Genomic DNA, 25,369 nt, shown 5'->3' on the forward strand with positions numbered 1-25,369 from the left:
CATGGTGAGAATTTTCAACTACCACAGCAGTATCAATTTGAGGGCATTTGGTTTACAAGTTGCTTTTTTGATTAATTGTTTAGAAAGGCTTTTTTTTTCCTTCTTGAAACAACATAGATAAAACTATGTGAAATGAATTTGCATATCTTAACAAATCATTGTAAACACTTCTGTCTACCACTCTGGTCCAGAAATAGAACATCACTGATGCTCCCAGAGATCTCTTGTGTATTTCTTTCCCACTGCAACCTGGTTTAATTTCTGTGGCCATTAGTTCTCTATAATTATTTCTCTCTCTAGTTTTGAGCATTTCACATTAGATAGGTGATACTCAAACTTATGCTTTATGTTTACAGAAGGTATTACTAGAAATCAAAATTCATTTACTTTCCTCAAGTTAAAAAAAAGGCAGAACGTGGTACAACTAATTGAATTTTTTGTTTATAAATTTGCATTCAACTTAAAACTATATAACTAGCATTTATTATTTTAATATGTTGATTAAAGGTATTGAACTATCTTATTTTAATATTCTTAATTTTATGTAATTTTACTATTTTAATTTTTTTTGACCTCTACCTATGGCCTGAACACTTTCAGTATTACAACCAAATAGCAACTGATATAATAAAGTGCCTTAATAATAGTGTTTCAGAATTTCAGCAGGCTGCTTAAAGTTAATCATTTAAATGCTTGGATTTTATTTAAAGATGAATATCATTATAATAAATCTTAGAGGATGCAGTCATGCCCTTACTTTCAAAATGAAAGTATTGTCCACTTGCATTCAGTTGGTTCTCACTTGTTGAAACCCTAACTTTAAATACCATACCATTGGCCATCAGATATTCAAATGATACTTATTGCAAAAGGTGAGTGCTATGTGACATATACAGTGAATTCATACTAATGGATAAGAGCTGGGCATCGGGAAAATTGACTAAGAAGGCAATTTCACATTTATAGTCAGTAGAATTCTAACATGTGCCTCAAGACTCTGTGTTCTACAAAGAGCTTCACGGATCTAGGGAAGATATGAAGCTCTTGACTGGTCACTCAGCCTCTCCTTACTTAGGCAGAGTGGCTTAAATTGACCGACATGTTGTAAAACACACCAAGAGTTTTGGGTTAGCAGTTTATACACCTTGCTGTACTAGATGATCATCTCACCTGGTAGATTTTTCTGATTTAGAAATTAAAATAAAAATGGGTTGATTAGTATGGGATACATGCCCCTCGTGCCCCTTCAAGGTAGGATTTGCTGTCCAACCATGTGGAATGAAGCCAGCCATCTACTTCCATTTGTCAGCTCCTATACAGACTGTCCCAGCTCCGCTTGACCTAAGGTTATACTCCACCAGGCAAACAGCCTGCATTCCCTGACTGACTCAGGCAAGCTTAGGGGGCCAGACATTTTAGCCCGATGCCAGAATCTCTGAAGGGCAATCCAAAGCTCCCTGCCCAGTTGACCAAGGTCTTATTAGGCCAATATGACTGTTCTACATCATCCTGTTTTCCACACCTTGCAGCCCATCTTCTTGCTCTTATTTTCCAGTCTACTTCCTCCCTCTTTCTTACATAGGTATTGATTCTAATAAATTTCTTAAACCCCAGACCATCTTCTTCCAATAAGCCCAAACTATGATAATTTGAGGTTAAATATTATACTTGTGGTATCCCTGATGAGGGCTATGAAGTAGTCTTTTCTTTTAGCTCAAATGGATCTTGAATGAGGATGTCAGTCACTCCATCCATCCATCCTCCATCCGTACATCCATCCACCCATGTATGTAGTCACAACTTCCATGTATCTTTTATGTGCTGTATACTGGTCTTTGCCTTTATGGAGCTAGATGAAAGAGAGAATATATTTATGTGTTGGGCGACTGTGAAAATACAAAGACTAGAAATGGAGACCAATAAATAAGCTATCCCAGACTGATGCTGTGAAGAGGTAAAGAACTACAGTGATGGTAGTAAAGGGAGAATGGGAAGGAGTGATTTTGATTCAATCGATGTAAGGACATGGTGACCGATGGCAATGCCCGACATCAATAAACACTTGAAATGAAAGAAAATTTAAAAGCAGCATATATGAATGTGAATTAGATGCTAATTAAATCAATTTTTTGTAGCTTGCTGTAGTTTGTTTTGTGTAACAGTATTTCTTTACTTTTTTTTTTAAGATTTTATTTATTTAATTGACAGAGACAGAGAGAGAGGTAACACAAGCAGGGGGAGTGGGAGAGGGAGAAGCAGGCTTCCCGCCGAGCAGGAAGCCCGATGCGGGGCTCGATCCCAGGACCTTGGGATCATGACCTGAGCCGAAGGCAGTCGCTTAACCAACTGAGCCACCCAGGCGCCCCTTCTTTACTTTTATTTGTTAACAAAATATCCTGTATGCTACTAATCTCCCAAATATAGTCTTTGTAGTCATTAGTAAAACTCTCAAAGTTATCAACTTACTGAAATGGCCATGCAAATTCATTATGCTTTATACTCTTTTGGTTTATTTATTTTATACTTTCTTTGATGCCTCCTTTTCCCCTAATCTCATACTCTGTTGTTCTCTTGACAACTGTTTACCTCAGGGTTACTGTATTTCAAGGGTTTTCTTTTCTAATTTACAAATCCAGCAGCAAATGTTTGCCCTATGATCTTAACAGCATATTCCCTGTAACAGTGAGAATCAGTCTCCTAGTGCATTTTGTAGCCAGCACATGGGTGTTTGTAGATAATGGAATCTGATCTCTTCCAGGGTCTTGCTGGACATAGTGTTTTCCTATTACTATTAGATAAGTCTACATAAAGAAGCAGCAGTGACAGGAAGTTGAATTAATTTTTTCCATGCTAAAATGAAAAAGATAGTTCAGGATTCTACTATAGGGTTTGATGATACCTGTCTTTCATACACTCCCAATGATCTTTATCTCAGTCTTGCATAAACTAATGGGATACTAGTGTGGCCTTTTTTAGAGTATATTCAAGCTGAAGAGCAATGGTTTTATGTTTCAAGTACTGCATTTACTAGACCCTCTACATGAGATACATTTTACTCTGGTATTTCTTTGAGAAAACATATTACCAAGTTACTCTAAATTCAGTAACACTTAAAAATTTATTTTTATTAACTATTAGGGCACGTACTGAAATCTCTAAGTTCATTTTTTAAAACCTGTGTTAGGCAAATTACTTTTCAGCAAATACAAACCCTATGCTGCTTTTGTAAGAGTCTGTGGCCTACAAGTTGGAACCATTTTCATAGATTATGGAAACCTGTTGGTATATTTACTGTTCTACACCTGTTAATGATTTTGAAGAGGTAACTTCACATGAATTTCATTTATCTCTTTTTGGAAAGGAATAAAACAACACACAATTCAAATAAACTTTTTCTCTTTTCCTATCACTGGACTTACATGCAGTGGGAATATTCTGAAAGGTATCATCTAACTTTGGGATATTAATGAGGTAAGAGTATTTTATGCTGTGCAGATGTCCCTCGAGTTATGATGAGGTTATGCCCTAATAAACCCACAATAAATTGAAAATATCATAAATTAAAAATGCATTTAATACACCTAACCTGCCAAACATCGTAGCTCAGCCTAGCCTACCTTAAATGTGCTTAGAACACTTACATTAGCCTACATTTAGGCAACGTCATCTAACACAAAGCCTGCTTTATTATTAAGTATTGAATATCTCATGTAATTTATTGAATGCTCTACTAAAAGTGGAAAACATAATGGTTCAAAGTATATTGTTCTGCATGTCACTAGCCTGAGAAAGATCGAAATTCAAAATTTGACGTATGGTTTCTGCTGAATGCATATTGCTTTCGCATCATCCCCAAAATCTAAAAATCATAAGTTAGACCATCTAAGTCAGGGACCAGCTGTACTTCATACATGGTAACTCCTGGTTAATTTGCATTTCCCTTCCCTTCAGAACCACTTTTCTTTTGCTGGGAGTCCCCAGCTGACCTCATCCTCTGCAACCATATTCTCTGTGAAAGTGTTGCCAGACCATCACCTGGTTTCCCAAGCCCTTGTGGTCCATTTCATCGTATCCTAGTTGCTTTCTAATAAGTGTTCCCTTGCTTAGGTGTTAATCTTTAACCTTTAAGATACTCATTTCTAATCGACAAATATTCTGGATTGCATTGCTCTAACCCAATAACAATACGTATTTTATTGTGGGATTTTAGGCCTTTGGCCAGATAGTTAAGGAAATGATTTTTCACAAGGAATTGTATTAGAGGAAGTTCCATCATGGCACAGAGTTGATGGCCTCCAACTCTCACCAACTCTGATCTTAGTCTGTGTTACTATAAAAAAAACCCCAAAAAAACCCAAAACCCACTCTTCCTTAGAACTGATTGATTCTAGATGTTTCAAATCATGAATTCTTATTTTTTGTTAGGTTCATTAAAAATACATATGTATCCTAAAATCTTCTAAGAGATAAAATGAAACTAACTTGTAAAAACTACCTAGTTTGTGTTTTAGCTAGATCATGGTTGTCTTCTAAAGTAAAATGCACTACGGCATTCTGGAAATAATATAATGAGGGGTGCCTGGGTGGCTCAGTCAGTTAAGCATCAGACTCTTAATTTCAGCTCAGATTGTGATCTCAGGGTTGTGGGATTGAGCCCCGTGATGGGCTCGGCGCTCAGATTCTTTCCCTCTGCCCATCCTCCTCACCCCCCATCCCACCGCCCCCCGCTTATGTGTGCCCCCGCTCTCTCTCAAATAAGTAAACAAATCTTTAAAAGAAAAAAAAAGGAAGAAAGAATTTAATGAATTTTTTGTTTTGTGTGAGTTCATGTTATCATGGAGAGAGTTTTACTGTTTGGTTCCATCAAGTTGTAAATCCTGACCTGTATATTGTATCTAATAGCTAGAGCTTTGGCTCTAAGTTTTTTGGAATTAACCAGTAAGTATATAATGATGCAAGCAGCAGAACAGCTAATGATTCACCCAACTTAGAAATAATTTTTCAACTCAACTTTATTAGGCATTATTTTTTTTTTTTTTAAAGATTTTATTTATTTATTTGACAGAGAGAGACATAGCGAGAGAGGGAACACAAGCAGGGGGAATGGGAGAGGGAGAAGCAGGCCTCCCGAGGAGCAGGGAGCCCGATGTGGGGCTTGATCCCAGGACCCTGGGATCATGACCTGAGCCGAAGGCAGACACTTAACAACTGAGCCACCCAGGCGCCCCTAGGCATTATTGTATTCATCACATTATACAGCGTGCTGCCATATTTAGCAGTTCTACTTTTGGGGGGGTGAAGGTAGTGCCCTTTGCTGTGTTAGAGTAATCTGTATTTCTTTCTGATTAAAGTTTTTCCTGAATATTATTGGAATATAATAAGTTTATATACCTTCATGAAAACAAATAGAAACTTTGTTTATACATTAATGGTACACATATCTATGCATAGACACAAATGGTAAATTTTGGTGGCAAATTTTACTTTTTGTCTCAACTCTTTCCTGGAAATCCATCAACTGTGTTAACCACTATATATTTTCCCGTAAGAACACTGAATTAAGAGTAAAATGTTTTGGGCGCCTGGGTGGCTCAGTCGATTAAGCGACTGCCTTTGGCTCAGGTCATGATCCCAGGGTCCTGGGATCGAGTCCCGCATCGGGCTCCCTGCTCGGCGGAGAGCCTGCTTCTCCCTCTCCCACTCCCCCTGCTTGTGTTCCCTCTCTTGCTGTGTCTCTCTCTGTCAAATAAATAAATAAAATCTTAAAAAAAAAAAAGAGTAAAATGTTTTGAAATAGTATATTAATCAAAGTTAATGATTTAAAATTGTGAGAATAAACCTAAAGAGAGATTTTAAGATTTCAAAAATGGTGTACATCAATTATGGGATTATTTCCAGATTTTTTGGCAGACTGAAAATGAGATGATTCTTCTAAAAAGAATTGATATATATTTAAAATATTGCTAAATGGACATATATTTCTAGACTTGAGGGATATCGATGGATCTCTCATGTATCTAAAGAAGAATTCTCTGCCTTTACCTTACTTTGCTGTGATAAAAATCAGTGGAATACATTCACATGTGAAACACAGTTCTGTGGATTTATGTACATTAAAATAAAACCGAAAATCTTTTTAAGATCACTAAATCAGTTAATAGCATATATTTCCTAGAATTATTAATGTTCATAAATAAGCACCTTGATGGGCTGCAATGTGGATTATTGCAATGTTCAGAAGAGCAGCTATAATTTTATTTCTTTCCCCTTCACTCAAAGAAGGATATTGAAAAGCTAAATAAGTGAGAATCACATTATCATCAAGAATCTTTTCATTCTGTTTTGACCTATTAAAAATGAATAAATAAAAACTCTGTAACTTTATTAATGATTAACCAAATGATGTTTGATGTCCTCACTTGTGATAGAGAGATTCTTCTCTCTGGCAACATCATGGATGACCTCGACTGTTATAAATATACATTACAGTACCAGATTAAGTCCCATTGTTTGACCTAACTAACATAAATGTACTAGCAATGGTAAGCATTAAATATTTAAACATATCCACCCTTTTTGTGTGTAAATTTGTAAAATATTAAGAATTACTGAGTTGTACATCTTAAAAAGATGGATTTCATGACATGTAAATTATATATTTTAAATGTTGGTATAAAAAATGAGGGCATCTGATGGATACTATCATAACCAAATGACCAGACTCAGTGTCGCTAATAAGGAGGAACACTGACCTGTTGGGCTTCCTGGTGGGATGAAATGAGAACTGTGCCACAGCCCATGTGAAGTTTTTTTGGTCAGAAATAAAACATCATCCAGTCTTAAGGGGATAATCAGAATATTTCTGACAACTAGCCTTTACTCTTAAAAATAATGTCAATGCCATGAAGGACCACACAAGACTGGGAGTTTGTCCTGGTTTAAAGGAAAGTAAATTCAATCAGTGATCTCAGTTTGGACTTTGACATTACTGGGACTCTTCAATATGGACTGTAAACTAGATAATATTCTTGTACTGATGTTAAATTTGATGGTAGTTATGATACGGTTATGATGATATAGAATAATGTTCTTGTTCTTAGGGTATACAGGCTGAATATTTAGGGGTAAATTTGTATACACACACATTTTAAGAAAATAATTTTTTAAGAGATTTTATTTATTCATTTGAGAGAGAGAGAGAGAGGGGGGGAGGGAGGGAGCGCACAACCAGGGGGGAGAGGGAGAAGCAGACTTCCCTCTGAGCCGGGAGCCCGACGTGTGGTGCTCGATCCCAGGACCTGGAGATCATGACCTGAGCTGAAGGCAGACACTTAACCATCTGAGTCACCCAGGCACCCCAGAAAATAAATTTTTAATAGGAGAGAAATGAATGTGGCAAAATAGTAATTGCTGAACCGCGTGAAGGGTACATATATGTTTATTTTACTAGTCTTTCAGTTCTTCTGTGAATTTGGAAAAATGTGAAGTACAATGTTGAGGTAGAGGGGAAAAAAACCATTAATGAGGAATTTCAGGTGAACCTTAAAATGACAAAGGATAAAAATAAATTGTGCACTCCATATTTGACTTTCTATACATTATGGTATTTACTGATTATCATACTAAAATGTTCATAGTTTGTGCATGACGGTTATATCTAAAGCGGTGGGAGATAGAGAGCAGCCAGAGTTTTCCTTAGCCTCTCTTTGCATTGTCCCCTAGGGTACAGCAGTATCTTTTGTTTCCATACACAACTGCAAACTTTCCACCTCTGTAAGAATTTTCATGTGTCCAACAGGAGAATTTATGTCGATTTTATAAGTGTTGGTTATTGTTTACTAGGAAAACATCTGAAATAAAATATTTCTCCCTTAGAATCCAGGAGAATATTTATAGCTTCCAAAAAAAGGCTTTTATTTAAACCAGCTTCTAATAGGAACTTTTATAATTTAACATTATTCGAACAGCTGTAAGTATTAAAATGCATGCTGTTTAATGAGATAATTGATAAAAAATGTTTGTAAGTGCTTACATCCATCATCATATATATAACTCTATCCCAACTTGGTAACTTTGAGCATATGTGCAGCAAGACAGATCTGGAAGCTAACCATTCTCATGCAGTGGCCAAGAGCATAGCTTTGCTTCAGGTATATTGAACTTGAACTTGGGCTCTCTATTTCCTAATTGTGTGACTTTAAACAATTGTTGACTTTTTCTGGACCTTGCTCTTGTAACTAAAGTCTGAGAGAGTTAATAATATATATCCTCAAAGACTGTTGAGATTTATGTAAATGAAATAATGCATTTTAGATGCCCAGAACAATAGCTGCCACAAATAGTTCAAGCCCATTTCTATCAGCATCACCATCCGCATCATATCAACTCTGTTGCCAGGAATGTCCCTCCTGGTTTTTGCCCATCGGAACTCTTCTAATCACTTGTGCTTGAAGATTGCTATTTAAATCTCCAAATGGAACTGAAACCCATAATGTCAGAGTCACTTCACTGTTACTGTACAGTGTTACAGTCATTTTACTGTTACTGTAAGTTTGAGTATTTTTAGAGTAAATTCTCTACCACTAATGGTTCCTGGCTATATGGATTGGTATAGAGAATCCATAAATAATACCAGTATTCTCTGATAAGGTGCCCTATTTTCCCAGAAATATTTTTGTTAAATGTAGCGTATTAATATTATTGGTTGCAAGTCCCTTTTCTGTTTTAATGTATTTTTAATAATAATGATATTAATGTATAAAGTGCCCATATTCCCGTGCTGTGCAAGTTGTATAATTTCTATATCATGTGCTCCATAGAAGAATGTAGTCAAATGAATTTTGTATACGTTGGTCATTCTTTACTCTGAGGAGTATCTGAAATCAGTGTTACCATCTGCAACAAAGTAGTTTTATAAGAGGAAAAATTACAATATTCCCATTTCATTCTCCAAATGAATTTTAGTTCAACCTTATTTTCTTTAGTTCTGTATTTTCTTTAGTTCTGATACTTTTAAGCAGTATCATTCATTTGGTTCATTTGGTTGTTGTCTTGGGTAGGGGTTGTCCACAAGCTGACTTTTAGATGAAGATTCATGGATATGTGGTTTATTAAGGAAGGACTGCCAGGAAAAAACAAGGTAGGGGAAGCAGAACATGGAATCAGTCATCCTAAATAAAATGAAATTTGAGTCAGAGTCCCAACCTCAGCTTGATCCCATGGGATCCTCTGGAGATGAAGTTACACCACAGAGCTTGTGTCCTATTTGAAGCAAAGAACCTGTTCTTTTAAACTCCTGCCCTGCACAGGCATTGGCTATGGCATTACCCAGGGGACCCTAAACTCCCAAGGCAATTGAAGCTTTCAGCAGCTCTAGCAATCCAACACTGGTTCTTGAAGGTTACACTTACCCCACCATGCCCACCCAGAGGGTGGGAGCCCAGCACAAAGAAATTACATCCTAGGAGATAAGGACATAAGGGCAGGAGCAGCCACACCATTTGCTGGAGAAGTCTTTTTTCCTTTCTGTTTTTTCTCTTTCTGTAATCACTGTTAAAGCAGAAAGCGTTTTTGGTTCTAAGATAACAATGATAATGGTATCTATGGATAAACTGTGTTATTTAATCTGAAAAATATTACTTGGGCAGTTAATGGAATTTTGATTGATCACTACATGTAGCATAAATACATAGTATATAGAAGTAATGATTCATGCTATCAAGGAATTTTAAATTTCACCTTAAGAAGGGCATCCTATAGAAAAAAACAATTATAATATAGAACTACAATTTAATCCTGACAAGGGCAATCTGTGTCATCCAAACATGTGTTTAGGATGATGGAATAGAATGATCAGGGTTGGTCACATAAGACAATGTTGAATATATATAGTTTGCATAATATTTTAATGCACGTCAGTAGGTAAAGAGAAAAACATAATGCATTCCTTATGAGAAAATATGCAGAACTGAGGTGAAAATCAATTCATTTACATATAACATGTTTATTTTAATGTTCCTGACAGCTCATTATATTTCAGCTACAAAGTTTTTCTTAGTTTTATCCTATTCTATATTTTATTTGTATCAACTTGGATTATAACACAGAATTTGTCATTTCACCTTTTCAGTGATCGTAAACTACATAGAAGGACTGATATGATAGATTATAATTAATTATCTTGATCATTACCATAATGCAGAAATTAAGCCAATAATCCAATATTACAGTGGTATAGATATAAAATATAGTACTTCTGGGGGCGCCTGGGTGGCTCAGATGGTTAAGCGTCTGCCTTCGGCTCAGGTCATGATCCCAGGGTCCTGGAATCGGGTCCCGCATCGAGCTCCCTGCTCAGCGGGGAGCCTGCTTCTCCCTCTGCCTCTCTCTCTGTCTCTGATGAATAAATAAAATCTTTAAAAATAAATAAAAAAATACAAAAATACAGTACTTGTGTTAAAAGATCAGTTGGGGACGCCTGATTGGCTCCATCGGTAGAGTGTGTGACTTTTAATCTCAAGGTTGTGAGTTCCAGCCCCCTGTTGGGTAAGAACCTACTTTAAAGAAAGTTGGGCAAGGACAGAGTTGTCACATAAATTGGACAGGCCCAATATAATCTTAGAGTATTTTGTGGCTCTTATTAATAAGAATGTTCCCAATGCTTTTATAAAATAGTTTAATAGTGTGTAGGTTGTGGAAGGGATTAATACTCTAGTGGTTGAATAACTTTTATAGCATTGTTTTCAGTTCTCAGATACATTTAAAGGACAAACACAAAATAAAAGATCATCTGAAGAAGGCAGATGGTGTGTGAAATTTCTGGAGACCTTGTAGTTGAAAGAAACCTTGAATGTTCTAAATGTTTTCAGTTTGAAGAAGAGAAAACCTAGAGAAGATACAATGACTGTTTTTAAGTATTTGAAGGACTGTAACAGGGCTCAGATCATAGATTTTGTTCCCTGTTGCCCTGAAACAGAATGTCTGAAGTTAGAGCTCTCCAAATATGAAATGGGTTGTCTCTGAGGCATGAGTGTCACTCTGGTAGTGTCTCCCTCGTAGTGTCAGCTGAGGCTAGATACTGTTCGTCAGGGATTCTACAAAAGAAGAAGGTGAGTAAATTCACTCTGAGGCTCCTTCAGTTCTAAAACTTCCTGAATCTGTTTGTGAACCTGTATAATTACAAGCAGTGTTCTAGAGCACACTTGACAGTGAAATTAACCATCTCTGTTAAAAGCTTTAGAAGTAAATAGTCTTAAACCATTACAGTAGTTACAGTAGATGGTTATGAAAAACAAAGCAGGTGGAAAGAAAAATGATGAATAATTCATGTCTTGATCATTTAAGCCATCTTGGGTACTTAAAAAATATTTCATTGTATTTACTGCATCTGACAATTTTATTTTATTGAAATGCAATGTTTTCACTTTTAGGTTTTTGCTTCCAGTTACTGCAACAGCAGAAAACTGTCTTCTTACCATTTACCCATATATGGCAACTCATCTTGATAAGCAAACAATTGTTTTAAAGGATGGTAAGTTAGATATGACTGTTGTCTCCTATTCTCACCGTGTATGTTCTTGTTATCTAAGGTCGACACCTGGAAATAATGTGACTTTAAAATTAACAGATGTGGGGCGCCTGGGTGGCTCAGTCAGTTAAATGTCTGCCTTCTGCTCAGGTCATGATCCAGGGTCCTGGGATCGAGCCCTGTGTTGGGCTTCCTGCTTCTCCCTCTCCCTCTACAGCTCCCCCTGCTTGTGCTTGCGCACGCGCTCTCTCTGTCAAATAAATAAAATCTTAAAAAAAAAATTAACAGATATTTGTTAAACTCTCGCCATTTCTAGGATCTGTATTTAGCCTTGAGAGCAGAATATGGCCGTGTCTCTAATTGCAAAAGCTGAAAATCTAGTGTAAGACACAAATAAATAAATACAAAGAAGATTGAAGTAAGAGCCAATTGCAGTGTTGGAAATGTGGGTGTGGTGCAGAGGCTAATGCTGACTTTTGGGGTCTGGGATAACTTTATAGAAGAGATGACATCTGTGTAGAGTTTGACAAATGATCTTGAACAGCATAATCTGGGCAAAGGGCCATGTAGCAAAAGCATGGGGGTCTGATGGGCTGCACCCTTTATTCTATAATAGTGGGAACCTTCTGTGATTTCTGAGTATCAGTGATTTATAAAGGGAATAATTGTTGGGATGAGAGTTGAATTAAAATGGGAAAGACAGCGGTCAGTAGGCCGGCTGGGAGTTGCTGCAGGGGAAATGGTGAGAGACTGAGAACAACAGAAGAGAAGCTACTGAGCTGAGAAATTTGAAATGCAAGACACAGAGGTGAATGATTGATAGAGTAAATCTCAGAGGAGGAGAAAGGATAAGGAGTGGGAAAACATTCCATCTGTGTAGATTGTCAAGGCCTTAAGTTTCAGGGTTGAATTGGAGATCTTTTCCGTGTTTGTAACCAGTTTTCTCCTATTCTCTACTTGCTTCTTCAAGTGTTTGCCACTCCTGTGAAATCTATTCAGTCCTGTTCTGCCTCAGTCTCAGGGCATGACCTTTTCTGTAACTTTTCAGAAGAAATAGAGACCATCAGGCAGGAATACTCTGAACTTCCAAATACCAAGCGTGCATTGGAACCCATCATCTCTCCTGTCACAAAGCTGGGAGAGGCAAGACTCTCTCCTGATTTAGGCCATTCCTCCATCTGAATCCCTTCATCCAGACACCTTGCTTAATTAGCTAACCTTGCTTACTCTTGCTCTTCAAATCATGCCTCCCTCTTAGCTTCTTTGGGGGCCTGTGCAGGATGACAACAGGGAAGAAAGAGGAGACTATATCCTCTCAGTGGATAGGCTTGTTCCCAAAGAGAAAAAAGGTGAATCCAGGCCTTGTGTTCCTGATTTAATCTTGGTAAATTTACCAATCAGATAAGCCACTTGATTTCCCAGACATGGGGAGAAAAATAGCAAAGGAAACTAAATAATTAGAGTACCATAGCTTCCTTTAACAGGAAGGACATGTCAGGGGTGAGGCAGAACATTCTGCCATTATACTGCTGTTACCCCGCAACTGAGCAGCATCTTACACTGTTGATCACCTCACCCCTCATCCCCAACCTCTCATCAGACTCCCTCTGGACTTCCACATACTGTACTTCCCTGGGGTCCTTCTCACTCTCTGACTGTTCCTTCTGAGCACATATATATTACAAATTTTATACACATTCTCAAAAATTAAAAGATTTTCTGACCGATCTTGATGTTATATTTTTGTATTCTTCTAAAATACTTGGGAAGGGGGCAGATTTCAGATAATACAACACAACAGAAAGAGCAGTGGATGAGTATCACAGAACCTGGGTGGAAATTCTATTTTGTGTTCTAATCTCACCATTTTGCCATATGCTTTTACCGTTAATTCTCAGATCCTCAAACACCTGTTATTTAACAAAATGTGCATGGTAGGAGAATAATAGGATGCTAACAATATCTATTTCAAAAGGCTTTTGTGAGGACTCATGGAGGAAATACCTGGAAATTATTATCATTACTATTATCATCATTTTATTATTATTGCTATCATAACTGCTATTATTATTATTACTTTAACACTTTTATATTTTTCACAATATCCTCCAAAAAAGTAATGAGGAGTTACTGTATAAAATATTGCTATTTCTTTAAAAGCTAAAATATGAATAGAATCTTAGTGCTTATATGATAATTGAGTATGAAATCTGCAGATTAAAAATAATGCATCCATTTCAGTAAATATTACCATAGAAAGACATGATTTTTAAATATTCTAAAGTATCTTTAGAAATATGCACAGTAAAATTTATAATATATATTTAATGCTTCCCAGGCACAGGGTACTCTGCTAAGTGCCTTATATTTGTTATTTCATTTAGTGCCCCCAACAACTGAGTGCGATATTCTTATTAATTTCACTTTACAGATTAACAAACTGAGTCATAAAGAGTTTGAGCAGCTTACCCCAGGGAATTCTAACCAAATTTGTAATACCTCAGAGCGTACACACTTAGCTACTGTGCTCTAGAGTATGATATGTTCAGTAAAGGTGAAATCTTAAAACACATTAAGTATTTCAAAAAGTAAAGCAGTATGATTTACTTGTTCGAGCTAATATGCTGAATATAAGCTAATGTATGAATCATTGCCTCTAGTTGAAGAGTACAGATGTGGGTTTGCACCCCACTAGGAACTTTTTATTATTTGATGGTAAATTGAAAAGATATTGCCTAGTGCATCCACAATGAATCATTCTATCATTGAATTTTCTAAGGCTCATTTTTATGAAGTCTGTAGTGGTGTAGCATTGCAGAGATAAGCACATTCTCTGGTAAATTCTGATTGGCTTTGTATTGAAAAAATGGAAGGAACTTAGTATATGCCAGCTTACTTATCTGTGTTATTGCCTGTAAAGTAACCCTTACAACAGATTCATGAGCTCAGAACCTTTGGTGTCATTTCATGGATAAAAACCTGTTTCAGAGAACTTATATAACATCCCCGTACTTGAATAGCTCAGGAGTTGTGGTGCCAAGATTTCAAATCAGAAATTTCTAACTGCAAAGGCTATGCTTTTCTGACAGAATTACATTATGCATATATGTATGTGCATATACATATACATATGTGTGAATAGATAGAAAATAGATGATAGATGATAGATAGACAAATAGATAGATAATCTGGCCTTAGTTCACATATACTGCCTTTCTTTCTTTCTTTCTTCTTTTATTATTATTATTTTTTTATTATGTTCAGTTAGCCACTGTATAGTACATCATTAGTTTTTGATGTAGTGTTCAGTGATTCATTAGTTGCATATAACACCCAGTGGTCATCACAACATGTGCCCTCCTCAATACCCATCACCCAGTTACCCCATCTCCCCACTCCCCTCTCCTCTGAAACCCTCAGTTTCTTTCCAGGAGTCCATAGTCTCTTACGGCTCGTCTCCCTCTGTGATTTCTCCCTCTTCAGTTTTCCCTCCCTTCCCCTAGGTCCTCCGTGCTATTGCTTTTGTTCCACATATGAGTGAAACCATAGATAATTGTCTTTCTCTGCTTGACTTATTTCACTTGGCATAATCCCCTCCAGTCCCATCCATGTTGATGCAAGTGGTGGGTATTCATCCTTTCTGATGACTGAGTAATATCCCATTCACACATACTGCCTTTTCTTAACATTGCCTTTGGTTGGGCTCAGATTACCATGGTGGCAAATTCTAGTGTATATACAGACAACTCTAACTGGAATAGAGATCGAAAGCCATGCAAAATGGTGTCAACTCATAACCAAGCAATGATTTCATTTCAGAAAATTAACTAGGAAGAAATTACTTTTGTTAGTGATGCTCTTCTTCTTCTTCTTTTTTTTTTTTTTTTAAAGATTTTTATTTATTTATTTGACAGAGAGAGAGACAGCGAGAGAGGGAACACAAGCAGGGGGAGCGGGAGAGGGAGAAGCAGGCTTCCCGCGGAGCAGGGAGCCCGATGCGGGGCTGGATCCCAGGACCCTGGGATCATGACCTGAGCCGAAGGCAGACGCTTAACGACTGAGCCACCCAGGCGCCCCAGTGATGCTCTTCCTATATTCAATTTTGAGCACCATATAGAATCCAAAAATTTTGGTGTAGAAACATTTAAAATGGTTTAGATATCTTTGTTTATCCTAAAGTTGAGCATTGTTCATTGTCCAAAAACTTTGATATGCCATAATAATGGCCTTGTTGAATAAAATTAATTCAGTTCAGAAAACCATATCAGCTTTTACAGTCTTTTCCTTGACATCTTATTTTAAGTATGGACATTTATACTTAAAAAAATTTTTTTACTCTCTCTCTCTCTCTCTATATATATATATATACATATTTATTATATATAATATAGAAAATTATGAAATTCAGATTCAGTAATTTGAGAGTGAGCTCACAAATGCTTGTTGACTTACTGTGTTCCAATGTATCATTTGTAGATAAGGATGACAATTCTTTGAAGAATAGAGACAATGTTTTGCTTCCCTACCAAGAAGCTGGTTTATCCTCTCCTGCTCCTACTAAATTTAATGATGCTGAGCCTGCAGAGAGAAGATTATTTGTTGGTATGTGGCAAATATATATTGTCCCGAGCAAGCCCACTTCTTAACATGATCTGTTTAATATTATTGAATTGAAAACTTGGGCTTCAGGGAAGAAGAAATCCATGAAGTAAAACATGAATTTTTAATTAGTTTTAAGTGGGTCATCTGCTTTGGGAGCTCTCTCCAATGATGTGGAGCAGAGATTCTCCAATGTTTTTTGTTCACAGTATACTTAGTATCAGTATACACAGTATACTTAGTATCTTACTTTTCCCCTAGGTCAAAAGATGTGCCAAGCAATTCCCTTTATTAAATGTTTTGGTTGAAAAACCTAAGACTAGTAATTCATATGATATCCAACAAATGCAGTAGTGATATTTAACTAAAATGTTAAATATTCTGTAGAGCCCCTCTAAATTTGCCGTGACATCCCAGCTACTCTCTCTGCAGTCTGAGAACTGCCAAACTATGGGTTTGTCTGCCAGTTATTTAGCTGGACCCAGTATTACCTATCTTAGAAAGAGATGAGCACAGATAAATAGATAAAGATATGAATTTGGTATTATCATTTGTAATTAACTATTCAAATATTCCTTTCTCTGGATATGGGTAATATTGAAAATTTTCCTGTTTATTGAATGGACCAAACTAAATTAAGTATTGTGAGGTTTTTAAATGACTGTGTGCTTGTGCCCTTACATAGATATTTGTGAAAAAAAATATAAAAGCATTTTGTATCCTTGAAAATTTCTCTACCTTGAAACGTTTTGTTTTATTAAAGTGCTTCACTTGGATAAAAAGTCATTTTGAATATGAAACCAATATTTTGTTTCTGTAAGTTTTCCATCTAAGGCTTAATTCTATTAAGTAGAATTGAAGAATGGTCAAAATATTTTACATGTGTAATTGAAAATGAAACATTCCACTTTGGGGCATGTTTACACATACCATTATGGCAAGAAGAAAATTTAATGGTTTTCTTTATTGAAATTCTACCATTTTTAAAGTATTTCTGTTACGTATTTGAAAATAAATCTATTTTCTTGTTTTCAAGATACAGTAAATTGACTCAGAATTTCTTTGAGAACCTAGCATAATTTGTAAAATGAGCTTTATTTGTCTGCATACGAATAGCAATAGCTGACAGGATTATTTTACTCTATGGTGATGTAACCTTTTTTACAAACAAATGTGAATTTTAGGAATTGAAATAATACATGAAAGGCTGAACTCAGGCAAAAGTAAAACATCAAAGAAAGACAATGATAGATCTATGGAAAAGGAGGAGAAAAATGAGCATTGGTTTTCTCCTGAAGAAGGAACAAAGGCGTATGTCTTCTTTGAGAAGGTTGTAAATGCTGCTCAGACCTGGTTCAGTCTCTTCGGCTGGCCTGAAGGACCCCATTCTCTTTCTATTCCAGAAACAATTAGAAGGTAACAGCTATGTGTTTCTCTAAAACTTGCTTTGTATCATATAATAAAATATAGTCTACTCATTGGGGTGGTTTTATGTGAAACACAATGTTAAATGATTTATTCTACGCTGGTAAATTAGGAGGAGGCTACTTTAAGAAAAGCAAAAGGACGCAAATATAAATTCTTTGGTATAGGTATACTTTTTTTAAAAAATAAAGATTTGTTTATTTATTAGAGAGGGAGTGCGTGTACCTGTGTGCACGCGGGGGGAAGGGCGGAGGGAGAGGATCTCGAACAGACTGGGCTGAGCGCAGAGCCCCAGATGGGTCGCCACATGGGGCATGACCCGAGGACCCTGAGATCATGACCTGAGCCGAAACCAAGAGCTTAACTGACTGAACCACAGAGGCTCCCCTGCTATAGGTATATATTTTTTATTTCTTCTAAACATTGCATGATTTGAGGTCAGTATTTAAAATCTCTGAACCTCACTTTCCTCATCTGTCAAATGACAACGGGTAAACTATGGGTAAGAAAAGCCGTTTTAAATCTGAAAACTTTGGAAACTCCATGGGTACATATAAAGGAACTATCAGCTCTCGATCTGGAGTGTGGTCAGGTAGACAGTACATTTCCTTCCCTCTTTCGTGGACTTTTTAGTACTCAGCATATCTAAAGTAGGTAAACTGCATTGGTTTATATCAAGTCACTTAATTCTGTTATTAATTTAAATTGGAATTTAGCACCTCCCTTGGTTCACGTTGCTGCTGTAGTGGTTCTCACAGTTCTACCTCCTTTCTCAGAGCTTGGGGTGATTTGCTGGCACCATAGGGGCGAGGACTTCATCTCTGTAGCTAGAAGAGCTATAGTAGCATTTTTGCGTCTATATTCAGGAGGGAGTTAGGTTATACTAAATCTATAGTTTTCCTTTAAGTTATCTTTTTCAGTTTTTTATTTATTTTTATTTTTTAATTTTTTTAAAGATTTTATTTATTTATTTGACAGAGACAGAGACAGCGAGAGCAGGAACACAAGCAGGGGGAGTGGGAAGGGGAGAAGCAGGCCTCCCGCCGAGCAGGGAGCCCAATGTGGGACTCGATCCCAGGACCCTGGGATCATGACCTGAGCCGAAGGCAGGCGCTTAACCAACTGAGCCACCCAGGTGCCCCTTTTTCAGTTTTTTAGATTAATGGGACAATATCAGCTTCATAGAATGAATTAGCTAATATTTCATCTTTACCTATGCTGGGGGAAAATTAATACAGCAGGTACACTGAAAATTTACAGGCTTGATCATAAAATCATCTGACTCCAGGGAATATTTTTAGAGAAATTATTCTGTTAATAACTTTTTAGTTTTCTGCCTTGCTGTTTGTTCTACTGAAAATTGTGTCTATTTTGAGTAAATTTTAATGATTTCATTTTAAGGAAGATCATTGATCAGACATTTAAAATTCATTATCTGACAGTAGTGACTACTAGTAGTATTGTTTATATGTTCATAGTCTCTTTCTCATTTATAATTTTTATCTAATTTTTATTATACATATTATACTTTTATGTCTCCTGTGATGAATAAATTTTTGAATTAATTTATCCATTTCTATGTTTTCTAAATCATTTAATGCTGATTTTTTCTTTAAAATTCATTTCTTTAAACTTGACTTGTATGCTTAATTATTTTCAGGTCTATACATTTATGTCTTCATTTCATGTTGGATGCATCCCAGAAATTTTGCTATTAGGCATTCTCATTTTTGTTGTTTTTTATAGAGCTTGTGATCTTAATTTTTATTTTCTGTATATTTTTACTATAACAGTTGCTAATTTGTATAATATTTTATTGAATTTATGCATCTTTATATACTTGCACATTCTCATTAACTTGGGGGTATTTAATTATGTTATTTTGTTCTATATTTTCCTAATGTAAACAATGCCAAGATTCAATATATCTGTTTGTAAATAGTAGCAGATATTTCTGGATGTTACATAGGAAGGATTTCAGAGTGTTATCACTGGATCAAATAATATAAGCTTTTAAAAATCTGCTTTATTTTTGGGTGATTTTCTAGTAAGTTTTCTATTTTATATCCCTACTAATGAGTTACATTGCTGGTCTGGTTTTTAACTGACAGAGTTGAATACCTTGCTATTTTGATAGGTGGGTACTCATTCGTGTCATTGGGTACTGCTTGGGGAAACATAGTTCTAGAGGAATACGGGGACTTCTCTAACCCTAGGAAGAAAGCTGCCCCAAACCAAATATCTTAAATAAATAAAAACTTTGTCCAAGTAACAGTGTTATTCACTGCTAATTCATTATTTGAAATCTTTGAATCATGGACTCTCAGGCTAAGAGGATATTTTCAAGGTAATATAATGTTGCCAGTCTTTGAACCCCCACACCCAGTGTTTCCTACATTACCCCATTATCTGGACTCACTCAGTTTTTTTATGAGAAGTCTGATTTCATATTTTGTGAGTACCATGTTCATTCTTTCAGAATTATTTTATGGTTCCCATTTCCTTGCTAATCTGCAATTTATGAAATAAAATCTGACTGTGGGAATATTTTATATCATTGAATCTCCTTGCTATTCATTAGGCCCTTTCACTTAGAAAACTCATCTTTTGACTATTCTCCCCTCCCTCCTCTTTCCTGCCCTCTCTTGTTCTCTCTTCTCTCTCTCTTAATCTCCTTTTAGAATGATGGTGCATCTGCATGCCTGATCCTTTATACCACTTTCAGTTTTGTCCTATGATTTTTATCTTTTTCTGTCTTTGCTTTCTTATGTTTGTAAACCTTCTTTTTTAAAAAATATTTTATTTATTTATTAGAGAGAGAGAGCGTGCATGTGAACACAAGCAGGGAGAGGGGCAGAGAGAGAGGGAGAGAAAGAATCTCAAGCAGACTCCCTGCTGAGCTTGGAGCCCGACGTGGGGCTCAAACCCACGACCCTGAGATCATGACCTGAGCCCAAACTGAGAGTTGGATGCTTAACCGACTGAGCCTCCCAGGTGTACCTTATGTTTGTAGATCTTCTTCATTTGCTCTTCCAGTCCTGTATAAAATTTTTAAATTGGTGTTTATAGTTTGTTTTTCAGGAACTCTGTGTTATCCATCCTTCCTTCCTTTCCTTCCTTCCTTCCTTCCTTCCTTCCTTCCTTCCTTCCTTCCTTCCTTCCTTCCATCCATCCATCCATCCATTTCTTTCATAATAGCATCCTGTTTTTGTGTTTTGGATGCCTGCCTTCTCAAATATCTCTTCCAAATATAGTACTTGAATTAATCATCATGGTTACTGTACTGAAGGTCACTTCCTTCCTCTGTATCTGCCAGCTGTAATCTTGGTGACTGTCTTAGGTTCCTTTCGGAAAAATGGTGTCCTTTTCCCCTGTAGCCTACTGCTATGCAGTCCATCATTTTAATTTATTCGTCAGTACAATTCCATCCATTCTTTGTTTTATAGATTTTCTTCAGAGTTGTTGGTATACTAATTGCTCTTTTCCCAACTTTAGTGTTGTTACAGGTCTCTAGTCTTTCTGACATTTCAGGAATATTTTGAGAGGGAGAGAAGATAAGCACAGATGTTCATTTTATCATCTTGAATAGAAAGTTGATCTTCCTTCTCATAGTTTTCCACAGTTTTACTCTTCCATTTATTCCACCTTAATGACCTATCATTTTTGTTATTGCTTTCACTATTGTGGTCTAGTAATCCATGCCCTACTGAACTTGCTTGGCAATATGTCTCTTACCTTGTTCCTTTAAAAATAATTTTGTGATGGTATTTTATTAATGATAATGGTTCATATGTATTGGACTCTTATTATGAACAAGGCATAATTATATGTGCTTTGTGGGTATTAATTCACTTATTCTTTATAATGACCCTGTGAGGTAGGTACTATTATTATCCCCACTTTACTGATGAGAAACTGAGGCAGAGAGAATTAGTAACTTTTCCAAGATTACTCAGCTGATAAATAGTAGAGCCAGGATTTGAACCCAAGCATTCTACCCCAGAGCTAGTACTTTTAAGCATTATGCCACTTGCCAATTATTACAGAATCAGATTAAGATTTAGGAAACTTTAGGGACCCCTGGGTGGCTCAGTCGTTAAGCGTCTGCCTTCAGCTCAGGTCATGATCCCAGGGTCCTGGGATCGAGCCCCACATCAGGCTCCCTGCTCCACAGGAGGCCTGCTTCTCCCTCTCCCACTCCCCCAGTTTGTGTTCCCTCTCTTGCTATGTCTCTCTCTGTCAAATAAATAAAATCTTTAAAAAAAAAAAAAGATTGGGGCGCCTGGGTGGCTCAGTCGTTAAGCATCTGCCTTCAGCTCAGGTCATGATCCCAGGGTCCTGGGATCGAGCCCCGCATCAGGCTCCCTGCTCAGCGGGAAGTCTGCTTCTCCCTCTCCCACTCCCCCTGCTTGTGTTCCTTCTCTCGCTGTGTCTCTCTCTGTCAAATAAATAAATAAAATCTTTAAAAAAAAAAAGATTTAGGAAACTTTAATACTTGAAAGACATGAGCTCCACCATTTGGCATTTTTGTCTTTGGCTTTAGAGTGGGCACTATTAAGTACCTATGGTTGGTATATCAGTTCAAGAAGATTAAGAATACAATAGTCTAGAACTGAGGAGAGTTATGTAATCCTAATGTTTATAGGCTGAAGTCTAGGATTTCAGATCAAGTTAAGCTCAAAGTCCTGGGCAAGCCGTGAATTCTAGTGAAGTCAGCCATATTAACAGGGAAAGTGGAACTGCCTGGCATTATATCAATAACCCCCCACTGGAGAGTCATTCATTACAGGATGGATAGCCTGGAAGACTAGAAATCATTGTGAAGTATGGTGTGGATATCAAAAACTTTTTGTTTTCCTTTTAACATTATTGAACATTTTTGGACATATTTATGCATCACCTTTCTTGAACCTGCAGATACAGGTTGTCAGAAATGCTGCTTTATTGGTGTATTATCTCAGGTAATTTCACTCTTTACAAACAATTTGCAGCAGACAGGCATTATGGCCCATTTCATTTGTTGACTTGAGAGATATTCAGGTGGAATAGCAGAAACCAATTATATGAGGAAATTACCTTTATTGATTAGTAGTCTGTTTTCAATTCTTAGAGGCCCCTAAATATTTTTTATTTTTAGCCCTTCCCCAAATCACCAAAAGATGGAAATAGCTATTGAAAAATATAAAAGAACACAATTTATGTTTCAGAAATCATCAGAGGAAATGTACCTAATATTATAGTCCACTTACTTCAAGTTGGATGAATTGTGGGAATTAACATTTTTTCCAAACACTACTGGGAAGATCTCTGAGCAGCTGATCACAGAAACACTCAAATCCTAGTGGCAATTCCACTGCATCTAGTAGAAGTGATTGCAGTACTTACCAGTGCTGGTCCAAACTTCCGCTCCCACATGTACCTCCTTCCAGCTGCCACACACCGAGAACACATCTGGGAATGCCAGTCAGGAAGCTTAGGGGGCAGGATTCAAATTGTTTTGAAGCTACGTTCTATCCCAGAAGTTTGCATGTAGTGTAAGTATATAGAATCTCACAGGAAGTCAATCATTGGAATGTCCTACCATTCATAATGACAGCATGCAAAATAAAATATTTTCTCAGTGCCTCTGTTTCCTCATTTGTAAAAAGGAGGTAATGATAATACCTACCTTATAGGGTTCTTGTGATATTTAGAAGAGGTAATTTCTTTATCAGAATAGTGCATAGGACCTAGTAAGCATTCAATAAATATTAGCTGTTAATATTAAATTTATGGATTTATGTTAGTAGTGTTCTATATTTCTGATTTCATTCATTGTATTCATTAACTCTTCTATTTGACAGTGGAAGGTAAATTTAAAACCCATCTTTTCCTGGGTGGCTCAGTCATTAAGCATCTGCCTTTGGCTCAGGTCATGATCCCAGGTTCCTGGGATCGAGTCCTCATCGGGCTCCCTGCTCAGTGGCAAGACTGCTTCTCCCTCTCCCACTCCCCCTGCTTGTGTTCCCTCTCTTGCTATGTCTCTCTCTGTCAAATAAATAAATAAAGTCTTTAAAAAAAAAGAACAAACCTATCTTTTCCAAGCACTTACCAAATGATATTTCATTAACAATATTTCCCTTCCCTCACACAGGATTTTTCCCCAGTTTGATGTAGGAAGTTCTAATGTTTTCTAAAAAGTGTGTGTGTGTGTGTGTGTGATGCTTTTTCTTTGTCACTTTGAGCTGCTGGCAAGATTACTGATAAATTTAATAATATAAACATAAAGTTTCTCCTCCGTTTCTGAGCAGCCTGCCTCTTCTTTCTGCCAGCCATGTCCAACAAAGTCACAAAAATGTGTCTTTAGACTGAAAGTGTTAAGATAAAAGTGGTTAAGTAACTGATTAGAGTTGGCTTCCTTGAGTTTTTTTCATTGCTCCACATTGCTGTTAAGAATAATGAATCATTTTATAATTCTTTTCAAGATAGTTTCCTTCTTTAACCATTTTATTACTTGCTTGCTGGTGATAGTGATTAAGTGGTAGGTGGTTTCTTTACCTGGAAAGATAGATCATGACATAAGTATATTGAGCCTTTTGCTTGTGCATATTTTCAATCTCCAAAGTAGGAGGACTTTCATAATTGAATAAGAAACTTAAAATCATTTAATATCCTAATATGTAAACAAGAGGAGAAGGAATATTGTTAATAATTGTCAAGCTTTTAATTAACATAAAGTCCAGATTTTTTAAAATTTTATTTTATTATGGTATGTTAATCACCATACATTACATCATTAGTTTTTAATGTAGTGTTCCATCATTCATTGTTTGCGTATGGGGCAGGGATTCCCCCTCCCCTCTAGAACCCTCAGTTTGTTTCTCAGAGTCCATAGTCTCTCATGGTTCATCTCCCCCTCTCTGATTTCCCCGCCCCTTCATTTTTCCCTTCCTACTATCGTCTTTTTTTTTTTTTTTAACATATAATGTATTATTTGTTTCAGGGGTACAGGTCTGTGATTCAACAGTCTTACACAATTCACAGTGCTAACCATAGCACATACCCTCCCCAATGTCTATCACCCAGCCACCCCATCCCTCCCACTCCCCACCACTCCAGCAACCCTCAGTTTGTTTCCTGAGATTAAGAATTCCTCACATCAGTGAGATCATATGATACATGTCATTCTCTGATTGACTTATTTCGCTTAGCATAATACCCTCTAGTTGCATCCATGTTGTTGCAAATGGCAAGATTTCTGGTTTTTTGATGGCTGCATAATATTTCATTATTCCAGTTTGGCACATCTTCTTTATCCACTCATCTGTTGATGGACATCTTGGCTCTTTCCATAGTTTGGCAGTTGTGGACACATAAAGTTCAGATTTGTGGGATATGCATGCATATAGTTATTAAAGAAAAAACTGTAGTTTATACATCATAATTTGTGCTTCCAGTGGGCAATCCAGTTATTCACCAACAATATCACCTTTTCCATTAACAGTCCTCTGAACAATAATTTTAACTAGCTAATTTCAGTCAGTCTTCAGGTGCTAGAGGAACTTTGAAGACCCAAGCTATTTCCTCATGATTTTATTTATTTATTTATAAGATTTAATTATTTTATTTGCGAGAGAGAGAGAGATAGCGAGAGAGCACGAGCAGGAAGGAGAGGGAGAAGCAGGCCCCCCGCAAACAGGGAGCCCAATGTGGAGCTCGATCTGAGGACCCTGGGATCATGACCTGAGCTGAAGGCAGACGCTTAACATACTGAGTCACCCAGGTGCCCCTCCTTTTGACTTTTTAAATCATGAAATAAAACACACATAGAGAAAGATT

General features: G+C 36.7%; 1 protein-coding gene across 1 annotated transcript in view; it reads left to right on the plus strand.

Moving 5' to 3' along the window:
* Nucleotides 1-25,369, plus strand: part of CFAP47 (cilia and flagella associated protein 47) — a 494,762-nt gene that overhangs the window by 148,639 nt on the left and 320,754 nt on the right. Inside the window, exons 27-29 of the mRNA XM_035002133.1 lie at nucleotides 11,430-11,530; nucleotides 16,004-16,129; nucleotides 17,311-17,542. Coding sequence (XP_034858024.1) covers nucleotides 11,430-11,530; nucleotides 16,004-16,129; nucleotides 17,311-17,542 — 459 coding nt within the window. The remainder of the gene's footprint in view (nucleotides 1-11,429; nucleotides 11,531-16,003; nucleotides 16,130-17,310; nucleotides 17,543-25,369) is intronic.

This window comes from Mirounga leonina, unplaced genomic scaffold (genome assembly GCF_011800145.1).
Source record: "Mirounga leonina isolate KUSES-001 unplaced genomic scaffold, KU_Mleo_1.0 Mir_101609, whole genome shotgun sequence".
Taxonomy (NCBI): domain Eukaryota; kingdom Metazoa; phylum Chordata; class Mammalia; order Carnivora; family Phocidae; genus Mirounga; species Mirounga leonina.